The sequence below is a fragment of the Pan troglodytes genome, chromosome 10, assembly GCF_028858775.2.
Source record: "Pan troglodytes isolate AG18354 chromosome 10, NHGRI_mPanTro3-v2.0_pri, whole genome shotgun sequence".
Classification (NCBI taxonomy): Eukaryota; Metazoa; Chordata; class Mammalia; order Primates; family Hominidae; genus Pan; species Pan troglodytes.
In genome coordinates, this window is record NC_072408.2 from 11,692,252 (window position 1) to 11,710,190 (window position 17,939).

At 36.3% G+C, this 17,939-nt stretch overlaps 1 protein-coding gene across 5 annotated transcripts in view; it reads right to left on the reverse strand.

Moving 5' to 3' along the window:
* The window catches only part of FERRY3 (FERRY endosomal RAB5 effector complex subunit 3), a 60,117-nt gene that overhangs the window by 38,718 nt on the left and 3,460 nt on the right, over window positions 1-17,939 (reverse strand). For all 5 annotated transcript variants that reach the window (XM_063784768.1, XM_009424619.4, XM_063784767.1 and 2 more), the window contains 4 exon segments: window positions 16,825-16,970; window positions 12,537-12,718; window positions 8,159-8,258; window positions 7,928-8,049 (listed from right to left, as the gene is read on the reverse strand). Coding sequence is in view for 4 of the 5 variants with exons in the window: in XM_009424619.4 (XP_009422894.1) it covers window positions 7,928-8,049; window positions 8,159-8,258; window positions 12,537-12,718; window positions 16,825-16,970 (550 nt within the window). In the remaining variant the exon portion in view is untranslated.

Consider the following 17,939-nt stretch of genomic DNA (forward strand, 5'->3'; position numbering starts at 1 on the left):
TCTTCAAACAGTTAGAGACAAGTTTTCAGACTGTTATATTATTCATTATATTGATGATATTTTATGTGCTGCAGAAACGAGAGATAAATTAATTGACTGTTACACATTTCTGCAAGCAGAGGTTGCCAACGCAGGACTGGCAATAGCATCTGATAAGATCCAAACCTCTACTCCTTTTCATTATTTAGGGATGCAGATAGAAAATAGAAAAATTAAGCCACAAAAAATAGAAATAAGAAAAGACACATTAAAAACACTAAATGATTTTCAAAAATTGCTGGGAGATATTAATTGGATTCGGCCAACTCTAGGCATTCCTACTTATGCCACGTCAAATTTGTTCTCTATCTTAAGAGGAGACTCAGACTTAAATAGTAAAAGAATGTTAACCCCAGAGGCAACAAAAGAAATTAAATTAGTGGAAGAAAAAATTCAGTCAGCACAAATAAATAGAATAGATCCCTTAGCCCCACTCCAACTTTTGATTTTTGCCACTGCACATTCTCCAACAGGCATCATTATTCAAAATACTGATCTTGTGGAGTGGTCATTCCCTCCTCACAGTACAGTTAAGACTTTTACATTGTACTTGGATCAAATAGCTACATTAATTGGTCAGACAAGATTACGAATAATAAAATTATGTGGCAATGACCCAGACAAAATAGTTGTCCCTTTAACCAAGGAACAAGTTAGACAAGGCTTTATCAATTCTGGTGCATGGCAGATTGGTCTTGCTAATTTTGTGGGAATTATTGATAATCATTACCCAAAAACAAAAATCTTCCAGTTCTTAAAATTGACTACTTGGATTCTACCTAAAATTACCAGACGTGAACCTTTAGAAAATGCTCTAACAGTATTTACTGATGGTTCCAGCAATGGAAAAGCGGCTTACACAGGGCCGAAAGAACGAGTAATCAAAACTCCGTATCAATCGGCTCAAAGAGCAGAGTTGGTTGCAGTCATTACAGTGTTACAAGATTTTGACCAACCTATCAATATTATATCAGATTCTGCATATGTAGTACAGGCTACAAGGGATGTTGAGACAGCTCTAATTAAATATAGCATGGATGATCAGTTAAACCAGCTATTCAATTTATTACAACAAACTGTAAGAAAAAGAAATTTCCCATTTTATATTACTCATATTCGAGCACACACTAATTTACCAGGGCCTTTGACTAAAGCAAATGAACAAGCTGACTTACTGGTATCATCTGCATTCATAAAAGCACAAGAACTTCATGCTTTGACTCACGTAAATGCAGCAGGATTAAAAAACAAATTTGATGTCACATGGAAATAGGCAAAAGATATTGTACAACATTGCACCCAGTGTCAAGTCTTACACCTGCCCACTCAAGAGGCAGGAGTTAATCCCAGAGGTCTGTGTCCTAATGCATTATGGCAAATGGATGTCACGCATGTACCTTCATTTGGAAAATTATCACATGTTCATGTAACCGTTGATACTTATTCACATTTCATATGGGCAACTTGCCAAACAGGAGAAAGTACTTCCCATGTTAAAAAACATTTATTGTCTTGTTTTGCTGTAATGGGAGTTCCAGAAAAAATCAAAACTGACAATGGACCAAGATATTGTAGTAAAGCTTTCCAAAAATTCTTAAGTCAGTGGAAAATTTCACATACAACAGGAATTCCTTATAATTCCCAAGGACAGGCCATAGTTGAAAGAACTAATAGAACACTCAAAACTCAATTAGTTAAACAAAAAGAAGGGGGAGACAGTAAGGAGTGTACCACTCCTCAGATGCAACTTAATCTAGCACTCTATACTTTAAATTTTTAAAACATTTATAGAAATCAGACTACTACTTCTGTAGAACAACATCTTTCTGGTAAAAAGAACAGCCCACATGAAGGAAAACTAATTTGGTGGAAAGATAATAAAAATAAGACATGGGAAATAGGGAAGGTGATAACGTGGGGGAGAGGTTTTGTTTGTGTTTCACCAGGAGAAAATCAGCTTCCTGTTTGGATACCCACTAAACATTTGAAGTTCTACAATGAACCCATCGGAGATGCAAAGAAAAGGGCCTCCACAGAGATGGTAACACCAGTCACATGGATGGATAATCCTATAGAAGTATATGTTAATGATAGTATGCGTACCTGGCCCCACAGATGATCGCTGCCCTGCCAAACCTGAGGAAGAAGGGATGATGATAAATATTTCCATTGGGTATTGTTATCCTCCTATTTGCCTAGGGAGAGCACCAGGATGTTTAATGCCTGCAGTCCAAAATTGGTTGGTAGAAGTACCTACTGTCAGTCCCATCAGTAGATTCACTTATCACATGGTAAGCGGGATGTCACTCAGGCCACGGGTAAATTATTTACAAGACTTTTCTTATCAAAGATCATTAAAATTTAGACCTAAAGGGAAACCTTGCCCCAAGGAAATTCCCAAAGAATCAAAAAATACAGAAGTTTTAGTTTGGGAAGAATGTGTGGCCAATAGTGTGGTGATATTACGAAACAATGAATTCGGAACTATTATAGATTGGGCACCTCGAGGTCAATTCTACCACAATTGCTCAGGACAAACTCAGTCGTGTCCAAGTGCACAAGTGAGTCCAGCTGTTGATAGCGACTTAACAGAAAGTCTAGACAAACGTAAGCATAAAAAATTGCAGTCTTTCTACCCTTGAGAATGGGGAGAAAAAGGAATCCCTACCCCAAGACCAAAAATAATAAGTCCTGTTTCTGGTCCTGAACATCCAGAATTATGGAGGCTTACTGTGGCCTCACACCACATTAGAATTTGGTCTGGAAATCAAACTTTATAAACAAGAGATCGTAAGCCATTTTATACTATCCACCTATATTCCAATCCAACGGTTCCTTTACAAAGTTGCATAAAGCCCCCTTATATGCTAGTTGTAGGAAATATAGTTATTAAACCAGACTCTCAAACTATAACCTGTGAAAATTGTAGATTGTTTACTTGCATTGATTCAACTTTTAATTGGCACCACCGTATTCTGCTGGTGAGAGCAAGAGAGGGCGTGTGGATCCCTGTGTCCATGGACCGACCATGGGAGGCCTTGCCATCCGTCCATATTTTGACTGAAGTATTAAAAGGTGTTTTAAATAGATCCAAAAGATTCGTTTTTACTTTAATTGCAGTGATTATGGGATTAATTGCAGTCACAGCTACGGCTGCTGTAGCAGGAGCTGCATTGCACTCTTCTGTTCAGTCGGTAAACTTTTTTAATGATTGGCAAAAAAATTCTACAAGATTGTGGAATTCACAATCTAGTATTGATCAAAAATTGGCAAATCAAATTAATGATCTTAGACAAACTGTCATTTGGATGGGAGACAGACTCATGAGCTTAGAACATCGTTTCCAGTTACAGTGTGACTGGAATACGTCAGATTTTTGTATTACACCCCAAATTTATGAGTCTGAGCATCACTGGGACATGGTTAGACGCCATCTACAGGGAAGAGAAGATAATCTCACTTTAGACATTTCCAAATTAAAAGAATAAATTTTCGAAGCATCAAAAGCCCATTTAAATTTGGTGCCAGCAACTGAGGCAACTGCAGGAGTTGCTGATGGCCTCGCAAATCTTAACCCTGTCAATTGGGTTAAGACCATCGGAAGTACTACAATTATAAATCTCATATTAATCCTTGTGTGCCTGTTTTGTCTGTTGTTAGTCTGCAGGTGTACCCAACAGCTCTGAAGAGACAGCGACCATCGAGAACGGGCCATGATGACGATTGCGGTTTTGTCGAAAAGGGGGAAATGTGGGGAAAAGCAAGAGAGATCAGATTGTCACTGTGTCTGCGTAAAAAGAAGTAGACATGGGAGACTCCATTTTGTTATGTACTAAGAAAAATTCTTCTGCCTTGAGATTCTGTGACCTTACCCCCAACCCCGTGCTCTCTGAAACATGTGCTGTGTCAACTCAGAGTTAAATGGATTAAGGGCGGTGCAAGATGTGCTTTGTTAAACAGATGCTTGAAGGCAGCATGCTCCTTAAGTCATCACCACTCCCTAATCTCAAGTACCCAGGGACACAAAAACTGCGGAAGGCCGCAGGGACCTCTGCCTAGGAAAGCCAGATATTGTCCAAGCTTTCTCCCCATGTGATAGTCTGAAATACGGCCTCGTGGGAAGGGAAAGACCTGACCATCCCCCAGCCCGACACCCGTAAAGGGTCTGTGCTGAAGAGGATTAGTATAAGAGGAAGGCATACCTCTTGCAGTTGAGACAAGAGGAAGGCATCGGTCTCCTGCCCGTCCCTGGGCAATGGAATGTCTCGGTATAAAACCCGATTGTACGTTCCATCTACTGAGATAGGGAAAAACCGCCTTAGGGCTGGAGGTGGGACATGCAGGCAGCAATACTGCTTTGTAAAGCATTGAGATGTTTATGTGTATGCATATCTAAAAGCACAGCACTTAATCCTTTACCTTGTCTATGATGCAAAGACCTTTGTTCACGTGTTTGTCTGCTGACCCTCTCCCCACAATTGTCTTGTGACCCTGACACATCCCCCTCTCGGAGAAACACCCACGAATGATCAATAAATACTAAGGGAACTCAGAGGCTGGCGGGATCCTCCATATGCTAAACGCTGGTCCCCCGGGTCCCCTTATTTCTTTCTCTATACTTTGTCTCTGTGTCTCTTTCTTTCCTAAGTCTCTCGTTCCACCTTACGAGAAACACCCACAGGTGTGGAGGGGCAACCCACCCCTTCAATTATGATGTCAGTATATGTTCTTGATCATAACAAAGGTACCACCTTGCTGGGGGATGCTGAAAATGGGGAAGACTATGCATTTGTAGGTCAGGCGGTAAATCTTAGCATCTTCCTCTCAATTTTGCTGTGAACCTAAAACTACTTTGAAGAAATAAAGTCTTAAACTGATAAACTGCACTTAACTAAAATGAAAAACTTCACTCTCTGACTGACACTATTAAGAAAATGAAATGACAAGCCACAGAGTGGGAGAAAGTATTTGTAAAATACATTATTTGATGATGGACTTGTATCCAGAATATATAAAGAACTCTCACAACTCAATAAGAAGACACATTTTTCCAGCACATGAAAAAATGTTAACATAATTAGGCATCAGGGAAATGTAAAGTAAAATTATAAGATATCACTGCAAAACTTACTAGAATGTCTAAATAGCAATATTGAGTACTGATGAAGATATGGAACATCTGGAACCCTCATACATTGGTGGTGGGAACGCAAAATTGTACAGTCACTTTGGAAAATAGTCTGGCAGTTTCTTCTCAAGTTAAATGTACACTTACCATATGACCAAGCAATCCCATTCCTAGGGGAGAGGGATTGCATATTTATGAAAGAGAAATCAAAACACATGTCTACACAAGACCTGTTCATGAATGTTTACAACAGCTTTATAATTGCTAAAATCTGGAAATATCCAACATGTCCATCACTGAGTAAATGGATAAACAAATGGATGATAGAATAGTACTGAGTAATAAAAAGAACCACTGATAAACACAACTCAAATGAGTCTCAAAAGTATTATGCCACATGAAAGAAGCAAGATACAAATTGCTACATACAGTTTGATTCCATTTATGTGACATTCTAGAAAAATCAAACTACAATGAAATAAAACTACCAAAAAGGGAAATTCTGTATTTTGATTGCGGTGATGATTTTATGACTAAGTTTGTCAAAATTCATCAAACTGTACACCTAAAACAGAAGAATTTTAACTTTATGTAATTTATTCCTCCACTGACCTGCTTTTAAAGAAAAATAAAGCAAAAATAAATTTTAAAATACCACTTTTATCAATCACATATAAGGGTTCCATATATAGTTGTGTTGAAAAGAGATCTCTCCTGCCCAAAGAAACATCTATCAAAAAGAAAAGCAAAGTAACAAAGTCACAATAAAAACATTATTTCCTAGGAATACTTGATTTTTAAAAGCAGCATCAGCTACAGGCCAATATTTACACAATGAAATTGATTCTACACTTTTACACTGTTGGTGGGACTGTAAACTAGTTCAACCATTGTGGAAGACAGTGTGGCTATTCCTCAAGGATCTAGAACTAGAAATACCATTTGACCCAGCCATCCCATTACTGGGTATATACCCAAAGGATTATAAATCATGTGCTATAAAGACACATGCACACGTACGTTTATTGCGGCACTATTCACAATAGCAAAGACTTGGAACCAACCCAAATGTCCATCAATGATAGACTGGATTAAGAAAATGTGGCACATATACACCATGGAATACTACACAGCCATAAAAAAGGATGAGTTCATGTCCTTTGTAGGGACATGGATGAAGCTGGAAACCATCATTCTCAGCAAACTATCACAAGGACAGAAAACCAAACACCGCATGTTCTCACTCATAGGTGAGAATTGAACAATGAGAACACTTGGACACAGGGCAGGGAACATCACACACCAGGGCCTGTCATGGGGTTGGGGGAGGGGGAAGGGATAGCATTAGGAGATATACCTAATGTAAATGACAAGTTAATGGGTGCAGCACACCAACATGGCACATGTATACATATGTAACAAACCTGCACGTTGTGCACATGTACCCTAGAACTTAAAGTATAATAAAAAAATTTAAAAAAAAAGAAATTGATTCTAAAGATTGAATTTCTGAAACTCTAGCAGCAAAGTAAGAGATAACCTTTTTTTTTTTTTTAAGAGTTTCTCACTCTTGTTACCCAGGCTGGAGTGCAGTAGCATGATCATAAAGGAATAACTTTCACAGCAAAGGGCTTTCACAGCTTCCTTAAATCAGTGGCTTTCAATGTTTCTGACTACAATATACAGTATATATTTTACATTTTGGCTCAATATACACATTCATTTATAGAAAGCTTCACATATGATGCACCCTGATTTTTTTCCTATTGTTATTTTTAAAAGGCTCGTTGGAAAATAAGGGATGTAGAATGGTTCATAGCAGGCTGCAACGAATAGTTTGGGGAAAACAGTAAGGCAAATGAAAAACTGTAATATTTAGGTAAGAGATGATACAGATATCAGGTAAAGACTTTAACAATACCCTATCCATCTGTCCATCCATTCATCCCATAAATTTTTACTGAGCATGTCTTATGTGCTAGTGTCAAGAGCTAAACACTTGGCAAGGAACTGGGTATACAACGAAAAAAAAAAAAAAGACATGAGACTGACATTATACAAATAAAATGCTATTTAAAAATATTTATAGCATACACTGGCATATGCTGGAAATAGGATTATTATACCGTACTCAGTATATTTCCAACTGAATATACTTTAGGATTTGAAAAATATTAATTCTCAAACATAACAGATACATAGCCAGGAAATAACATAGGTATGGTCAAGCTCTAAGGGAATATGTGAAATACAATTTATCTAGGCCAAGAGATGCCACACAAGTTATAACTTATGAGAAATCCTCCATGCTATTTCTGTACCTTCTACATGCTTCTGTTACTGCACATACCACTCTATGCAGTATTATTTTATTTATAGATCAGTCTCTTTAGAATATAAGCTCCATATAGGCAGGGTTTTTTTTGTTTGTTTTTCTGCTTAGAGAGTGTTTGGCATTCAACCAATGTTTACTGCATGGAGTGGAAACTAAAGAAATAAAGATAGTATTTAAGTATTTAGGTGTATGTATCTAGAACATAAAACTAAAGTTCTATTTCAAACTAACCAATAACCATTGCCCCCCAAATAATCCACATAAAGCCTATAATGCAAAAGGTGGTAAAAGCACAGCATAAAATTGTCTTGAACTTTCACTAGCAAATTAAAAAGACATACAGCTAAAAGGTTTAACTTTGTAGTAAATATAAACATTACTAACAATGGACTACTATATGAATAAGAACAATACATAGTTAATACCTAAGGGAGCTGTTGTTGGGGTTTTTTAGGTCTTGGTGAAGTTTTATTACCCATTCTTGATATTCTTGTTTTTGGATGGCAGTTGATTGTTTTAATTCATTCGACCACTTATTTTCTAGGTCCTAAAAGAAACAGTATACCAACTGGTTAATTTTTTTAACAAAAACAAACAAACAAAAAAAACAAAAGAAAATGCAACTGCATACCTAAAAGTCACTGTATTTCACTTACTTGCTGGGATTCAAAATGCTGAGCAGCCAGTGAATTTACATCTTGATCTGTCAGTGATTTTCCCAATTCCTGCATGACTTTTTCCATTTCAATACCTTGTCTAAAACACAAATAAGCAAATCAGGGATATTCATCAAACTTTCAAGGTATATGATCCTTCAGATTCATCAAACAATCTCTATAAAGTGAAAATAAAAAATTTATTTTATAGAAATGTGTCCAGGAATGAGAATTGTAACTGGAAAGTACTTTAGAATCCTTGGGAATGGAGATTAGCCAATAACGATGATAGTGTCATATAATATCAACATCATTTGTGCAGCTAAATTTTCATCTAAATGTATTGCACAGACGAATGCAGTCAAAATCTAAGTTACCTTTCAATTACCATGGCTAATGTTAAAAACTCTGGACCCCTTTTCACCTGCAAATTTCCTCAAAGAAGAGGCTCTGCAATTTCAGCTTAAATGGATTTTCTATTTGTATATGAACTAAAGTGACTTCAACCTCTGAAAGTTAGTTTACATTATATCCAGAAGCAGACAATTAGATCCTGAGTCAAATTACTATTAAGTCATAAAATTTACAGAGGGATGTAAAATACAGTCTGAAGATGTTAGTCACACCTTCTGCATTTATCCAAAGAAATAATGTGCAAAAATTAAAAATGGTTTTTCCTACAGGAAAAATTAACCAATGGTGTTAGAAGTACAGATAATGGTTATTTATGAGGGAAAGGGTAAAGGACTAGAAGGGCATGAAAGAGGACTCTGTAATGCTGGAAATATTCTATTTCTTGATCTGGGCAATGGTTACATGGTCGTGCTTAATTTGTGAAAGTTTAATGAGCTGTACACCCACAGTTTGTTGCCTTTTCTGTGTGTATGTTATATTTTAATAAATAAGTTCACTTAAAAAATTGAAATTAAAGATTATCTTCTAATACAAATGTATGCAAAAAGTTTGTTCTAAAACAAATTTCTAACAAACTGGGAAACAACAAAACACAGATATAAACTAAAAGGATTTTATCATCCTAGTTAATTCAGGTAAATTGCTCTTAAGAGTGAATTTTTGGCCAGGCGCGATGGCTCATACCTGTACCCCCAGCACTTTGGGAGGCCGAGGTGGGCGGATCACCTGAGGTCAGGAGTTCAAGACCAGCCTGGCCAACGTGATGAAACTCCATCTCTACTAAAAATGCAAAAATTAGCTGGGCATGGTAGCGGGCGCCTGTAATCCCAGCTACTCGGGAGGCTGAGGTAGGAGAATTGCTTGAACCCAGGAGACTGAGGTTGCAGTGAGCTGAGATCATGTCACTGTACTTCAGCCTGGGCAACAGAGCGAGACTGCAACTCAAAAAAAAAAAAAGAGTGAATTTATACTTATTTATAACACTGATTAAGATACTTATATATATATGATAAATTAAATGCAAGCAAGTTACACATATATACATTTCTATATATACCTTCTGGTAGTAAATATTCAATATCATTTAAATCCCACTTAGTTCTAAGGCAGATGGCTCCATTAACTTTTAATAACTATTACGGGTCAAATGGAAATTATGTTTGCAAGTGAGATTCTTATTTAGAAACAGAAATAACTGCTAACCATTTATAAATACAAAAACAGATATAAATATATATTACTATTTTACATTACACATGTTCCCTCTAGTGGATAAAAGGTATCATTGCCATTTTTAAAGTTTAAAGAAATATCTAGAATCTGGTTTGCTTAAAAAAAGAGCACATCTCTTGTGAAGAAAAAGAAGACAGATAGAAATTCAACAAATAAAATTTCATGAACATTTATTTCATCCTAAATATGTCCAAAAGGCAACTAGCTAATCATATAGTTGATGATACAATATATATTTTCTATGATTAAGATAGAAGAAAATTGTATTACATCTCAGATGAAATACTAAATATAGCCTGGCTCAGTATGTCAGATGTGACAACTCTGGCAACCTGTATATTATCTTGAAGATATTTAAAGAAAAAAAATCATTATAACTTGTATTATTGATGCTGTGCCGAGAAACTGTCTTTTAAAGATGTACAATGGCACTAAAATGAAATAAGAAAATGTGTCACTTCTGCTCATGAAATGGATAAATAAATTAAGCACCAAAATTTCGGGTCAACCTCCACAGACACTAGTGAATTTCAACTTACCTTAAGTCATACTGTTCACCTTTGCAATAAATATTACCTACCAGAGGAATACAGCTTATTTTTCTTTTTCAAGCTAGCGGTTTGGACAGGTTAAAAATAAATTACAAAACTTTTAAAACTAGATGAATTCAAGTATTATTTATATGTTTAGAAAGAAAAAAGAAGGCCAAACCCCATCAAGAAATATGGCCAAATATGATTTCAAACAATAAGTCAAAACAAACCTCTACTAAAAAACTATTCCATGAAAAAAAAAGGTATGAATACCAGTAAATGCAGGTAATTAGTACGTTAATTGAACTTCCCAAAAGATGAAGAATCATGTAGAATACAAATCTTCAGATTTAGAATAAGGAAGCATTATAGACTATTAATGGCTAGATATATAGTTTTCTAGGGGGTACAGGCAGCAAACTATGCTGCAAGTTAGAGTCACTCAACAGCTCAATGAAAGTACTAGGAATGGAAGTATAGGGAGCCAAAATGGGAATTTATCAATATACCCAAAGAGGCAGAATGAGTATAGTCACAGAAAACCTGACGGCTAATAACAGATTCAGGATGACTTGAAGGTTATATTATTTGAAGGCCTAGGAGGAAAAATCAAGCAAATGAAGTTCAACAGAAACTAATTAATTAGTATTAGGTAATTCTACTTTTACGTATTTTTAAAAACCTAATTCTATATTTTGTTCTTCTTTTTAAGCTATATTCACAATTCTACAGGCTACATAATAAAGAACTAGAAAAAAAATTTTGTCTTCCCCAGGGAAATATGTTTCAACTATATACCTAGTGGCAACCACTCACTGCAGGTAGCTCATCAAAAAGGAATAAACTGCCCCAATACAGCTGGTCAACAAACCAAACCTATAAACAGTGACAAATATCTCAAAACAGCATGTTCTTTTTGACAAAGAGATCATTCTAATATTTTACAAAGTATAAGAATAAGTGGTCCAGAGGAGTACAATTGTTATGAAAATTTACAAATCTATGCAATATAATAAATATGCTAATTTGGTACACAGAAGAGAGTATCCCTCAGGAACAATTATTAAATACATTTCCTTATTATTTTTCTGTACTTAAAATTTTCTTAACCATGACAATGCTCCAAAGATTATTCTCATCTTGCTAGCCTTACTGTATTCTAACGGGAAGCTAATGAGAACCAGGAAAAAACCAGCACATCTTTTTAAATTTACTCCTTTGGGACTATTAAATCAGTTACACACACACACACACACACACACACACACACACAAAGGTGATTTAGTCCTAATATACTCTCACAATCAAAGCAACACTAAAACTATTACCTTAATGGCATATACACCCAATGTCTTAAATAAGTGTTTTTAAGATAATAAATATTATTAGATTCTGCTAAATTACAATGGATTATCTAGAAGGACACATCCTGAATTCCTATCACAATTTATATAGAGTTACTAGAAAGCAGTCAGGGAAGCCACTTATTACTTTAAAATAAATAATGCTAGAAGTTTTTTACATATTCTGAAGAAAAGATAAATAATAAAAGCATTGTTTGTATACTGTGTTAAGTAATCCATACAGCAGGAATTCAAATCTAATTACAATTTCTTGGAACAATACTAGTGTTATTATTTTTTTCTACGGTACTTGAGCGTACAAAATGAACTGAAAGAGCCATGGACATAGTTAGAGCAGGGCAATACAGAGGTTCTGAATAGGGAGACAGAATGGTACAGTGGTTAACAGTTCTGAAGTCAGATTTCCTGGTTTCAAATTCCAGCATGCCCTTGGACAAGTTACTTATTTAAGCAAAAACTTCTTCATCTGTAAAATGGAAATAATAGTAGGGTTATGGTAAAGATCAAATGAGACAGGGCATCCAAAGCACTTTGCACAGTGCCTGAAACAAAACAAACCTTCAACAGAAGTAATCTATTCCTCTTATTAGAGATAAGAATATATAAGGCCCACCAGTATCATTTACTTAGTTAAACCACTTAGAAGGTATATAAACCTATGAGGACCCTCCCAGTTGTAGTTACACATTTAAACATACAAGAAAATTAATTTCTAATATTGAAGTATTTTTTTCTATCTTATCCTTTTTGTAAAAAATAAAAACAAGTTGTTCTGCAGGCCATCTATTTGACAACGTAACATTTAATTCTGATAATGCAAGAAATTTGAAATACCTCTCTCGTAATTTTTTCAGCTCCACATCTCTTTCACCAATCAGTTCTGAGATACTAACAAAGTAATTATGTTCCAAATTTAAGAGAGTTTCAGAGGCAGGAGAATGAATTAAGTCATGGTACACATCTGCAAAATCTTCATCCCAGCTGGGTTCTTCAGGCCTTGCATGCTCTAACGTGGTCTACAAGATAATATACAGACATTCTTAAATCATGATCTAGTATTTTTATTTAACACACTACTAGAAAAGTATGTATGATTCCATTTTTGCACTTCAATGACAGGAAGACCCTCTTATATATATGTGTGTGTAAATATATGTGTGTGTATTATACAGGATTGTCTAAGCACAGAAAAAAAAAATGTGGAGAGATACAGACTAAGTTCTTAATATAAGTTACCTGGAAGCAGAAATGAGAAGGAGGTACTAATGTGGAGGAAGGGATAGGAAGTGTCCACAATAAAAGCTTATGCTGTGACCTCATTTCTGTGAAATCACACACACACACAGATGATCAACAAAATGCTAATGGTGGCTATTTCAGGACAGTGGGATTTCTGATAGCCTTTATTTATATTCTAACATACTGTATGGTAAAATAACTTTCATGCATTAGCTACATAATCAGAGAAAACTTTTCATTATTAAAAAAAATACTGTTAAAGTAGGTTACATATTTAGAAAATAAGGTGAACTATGTGGTCACCTGCGAATGAAAGCCAAATTCATGCATACCTATTATCAAGATAAATGTGTAATTATGCATTTAGTTGGACCTTTTCTAGTGTTACATTTTCTTTTTAAAATATCAGCAGGCTTTTAAGGATATAAAAATGGTAGCTATTAAAATGATGAAGGGACTGAGTAAACGCTGATAGACAAGAAAAGCAGAAACAGAGAGAAACAAAATGGGAATGCCCTCAGCACACACGAATACATCCAGGGAGGTACAGATGCCTATCCCAAGGGCTGCCTCTTCAACTCATCGGAGGAAACTGATACACTGAGAAGTCAAAGATCATATGACTTAATGGCATTAAGTGGAAATAAAACAAAGATTTTGATGTTTTTTCCATTATAGATCTTTGCAAAAGATACCTGTAAAAAAAAAAAAAACAACTAAATTCTTCCCTTTTCTTACCCACGAAAATATTAAAAACTGGAATTTATAATATGACTTAAGAGTAATAATTTACCTTAAAACAAACGAACACATCACATAAACAGGTATCTTGAATTCAGTCAGTCAACAGGAAAACTTTTCTAATTTGTTCTCTTTCACTTCAATCAGTTGCCACATCAGAAGGCAGGAGACTAGCTGAACCTAGAACTATGATTTCATCTACTCTATGCCTCTGAAACTCCAAAACTGTTCTGATAACTGTTCATCTTTAGACGTGGGACTGCTGTAGGAATTATAACCAGCCTATGGGACTTAACTTCTGTTTAAAATTCACTTCAGGGCAAAGTTGAAATTTTGTAGGGAGGAGCTACTGTAAGACTGTAGGGATGTGCTTGGCCACACATAACACCAGATGTTCAGTAGCCCCACTACCAGATCATCTAACTACAATAATCTGCAGCATTAATTTTAAACTCAGCCTAGGGGAAGCTTTATGAATAGGTAGAAGATACCTACGTGAGAAGAACTAAGCATAGTTTTTTCCTTGACCTAATTTACGCCACTCCCTCAGGACAGATGCTACTAGAAAGGGGACTGGGACGGCTGAGAGGAATGGGGCACTGAGGAAGTGACTGCAGAGAGAAAGCGATTCAATGTCCAGGCCATTATTTCTCCACCTCCACTTTCAGGCATAACGCCTGACTTCTTTGAGGTTCAAACCATTCAGCACCCCTTATCTTTCATGGCCATCATTATCTAACAGCCTACCTGTCTGTCACTCACCCTCATTCCTGTAAAGCTTTGGCACCAAGTTCAAAGACTTCCTCTCTGCCCCACATCCTGCCATCAACCTGGGTTACTTGGATATCCATGTGGAAACCCATCCAAGGCACTGCCTTCTTACTTTCCCAAACTCTACAATCTTTACTGTGGAGTCCCAATTAGGGAAAAGGAATCAGGCTGGCAGGACCAGGGGAAAGCAAAAAGAGAAAGCAGATAAGCTATAAGTCTGCCTTTCTTCATGGTCCAGACCAAGCTTGTCCAACCTGTGGCACAGGATGGCTTTGAATGCCGCCCAACACAAATTCATAAATTGTGAATTTTTTTTTTTTTTTTTTAGCTCATCAGCTATCCCTCATGTTAATGTATTTTATGTGTGGCCGAAGACAATTCTTCTTCTTCCAGTGTGGCCCAGGGAAGCCAAAAGATTGGACACCCCTGGTCCAGGCCATGTAGCCCTCCTGCACTCACCTTTCACCAGACACCTGCAAGATAGCTGCAAGACTGCAGCTCACTGCAGTCTTGGGGTTATCAGTACTGCACACAGCACTCTACAGCATACAGCATAAACGCTGTCCTATAAAATCTCCAGCAAGCCTTTGTTTCCTTGAAGTCAGCTTCTCTTCTGTTGGCCTGCCCATTGCCTCCTCGCAACATATTTTCCTACTTTCTCTAATAAATCTACTTTTCTTTATCTACAACTGTCTTGGTAAATTCTTTTACCCCTGTACCACCAGCCCAGATAGTCGTTTACCTGCAACATTTACTAGTTCTCCACACCACCTCAGCCATCCATTTAGTATCCTCACCAGAAACTCAGTCCGTCAGTATTCAAACATTCTAGTCTCTGACTACAACCTCCACCCAAGATTTCTCACTCAATAATCCCCAGGTAATTGATATTTAACCTCATCAGGACCTCCACTTCATAAGTTTCTCAATGTTTTCATTTTTTTTTTTAAATCAGCCATCAACTGCCACTTAGCTTCACTTCCTTCCCTATGTAGCTTACATTTTGTGATCTAGCATTCAACCACTGTCTTGCCGATATCCTCAACTCCCTTGACTGATGTACCTTATATTACTCACCTAACAAAAACCTCATCTTATTCCTCTTCTCTATGCCTGCAGTCGGGCTTTAGAGAGCTGTAGCAGAAAAATCACAAAACTCTATAAAGTTTATGGTGACAAACTGGTGCCACTCTTAATCTTGGCCTCGATGCCTGGCAATCCTATCATTCGCTGCTCAGTTTTCTCCTTAAATATCCAACAATCTTATTATACCTACTGCCTCATCTAAACAAATAACCTGTCTTTCCTTAAAGTTGAAACACTCAGAAGAGAATATTCTCAACTTCCTGCTACCAAATTAATAAAATTATCTGAATTTATATCCAACCTTTCCTGCTTCTCTTTGGCTATAAGTGGAGAACCATCTGTCTTCCCAGTTATGATTAATTCTCCATTTGAGTTCTGGATTCTATCCCTTCTAGTCCTAAACTCTGCCGCCTTAAAAAACAAACAAACCTTTGACCTTGTGTTCCCATTTAGCCAGTGCCCCATCCTTCACCTCTTTATATTCAGACTTCTTCAGTTAGTATACTAATTCTTCCTATGTCCACACTCCCACATTCTTAAAGTCAATGAAATCTCATTTCCACCACCACCAACTTACTGAAACTGATCTTGCCACAGACAAGATTACTTGATAAATACAATGGATATTTTTGAGTCTTTTCTTTGCCTCTTATACTTGATGTCATCTTGGCATTCTCTCATAGTTTAATTTGCAGTGCTCTTTCTTAGTAAATAAAATCCTTTGTGGTATACCTAATGGCATCTTAGACTTTATGAAACAGGGTATATTATTTAAATAGAAAATGATATGATGTGACTACACAACAATAATGAAGATAAGTTTATAAAAGTAAACCAAAGGTTAAATGAATACTATTGCTGATTTAGGGTTGCCAGATAAAATACAGAACACTCGCTTAAATTAGAATTTCAGATAAATAGTGAAAAATTTTTTTTAGTATAAATATGTTCCATGTAATATGTTGATATACTAAAAAATATTCATTTATCTGAAATTCTAACTTAACTGGGTGTCCTATATTTTTAATTACTAAATCTGGAGACCCTGTGCTGGTGAGATATATGCAAGTAGCCTCTTGTTTTACAAAGGTATTACATAAATAGCATTTTGTCTTATGTGCTCACCCTGATATAGGAAGCATAGAAGCAGCAACATATACATTATAGAATATTGTATGTGGAGAAAAAGGATCTTATAACGATTTCAGGATTACCACAGCATTTTAAAAATTTTCACCAAAATCCAGAATATCCTTGAAATTTACAATCTGACCTATTTTCTTACCTCAGCATAAGCTTTGGCCCATGTACTCGCCAGCTGATGTAAATCTACTTCACCTGATTTCACAGCTGCCAGGGATGCTTCAGCATCTCTATCATAATCGCTGAGGGATTCTTCTTCTATAAACTGAGTCAGAGCTTCTTTTAAGTCTGTTACAGGGACATCAAACACCATCATCAGCAAAATCCAGGTATAAATAGGGAATATTTTACTTGGCTGAGAATTCCAATGTGAAATCTTATTTTTAAATTTTTATTTTTTATTTAGAGATGGGGTCTCTCTCTCTGTTACACAGGCTGGAGTGCAGTGGCATGATCACAGTTCACTGCAGCCCTGAATTCCTGGACTCCAGTGATCGTCCCACCTCAGCCTCCCGAGTAGCTGGGACCACAGGTGCATGCCACCATGCATGGCTAATTTTTGTATTTTTGGTAGAGATAGGTCTCACCATGTTGCCTAGGCTGGTCTTGAACTCTTCAGCTCAAGTGATTCACCTGCCTTAGCCTCCCAAAGTGCTGGGATTACAGGTGTGAGCCACCTTGCCCAGACATGAAATTTTATTTTATCAAGCTGATACTCTTAATAGAATCTCCAACTAAAATGAAATCAGCTTAGGGGATCATTTAACTAATTTCATGATTATTTTCCTTTACTATTACAGGCTATTGCATAGAGAAAGGTCAAAAGTCTTAACTCTTACGTATTCCCTTGATACTAATAAAGTAATGTTACTTTCTTAAGCCTGATATTTCAGTTTGAAACCAAGTGGGTATAAGGACATAAAGAAAATGCTACAGATTTTGAAGGTCTGAACATTACTGTATTTACATTAAAAAGAGTTTTCCATGTAACTTTAAAGGGTACATTGTTACATCCTTTGAAAGAGAAGTTAAATGACTAGCTTATTAACACATTTAACTCAGATGACTGACCGATTTCAGTTTTACAGACACCACTTAGAGAATGATATAACGGAAGAGCACTGAGAGAGAAGTTAGGACACCTGTGTTCTGGCTTTGGCTCTATTATTATCACTATGTTCGTGACTTTAGACAGTGGTTCACAATCTTAATGTGCATTAGAAACCCCTGGAGGCCTTATTTAAACAGACTGCCACA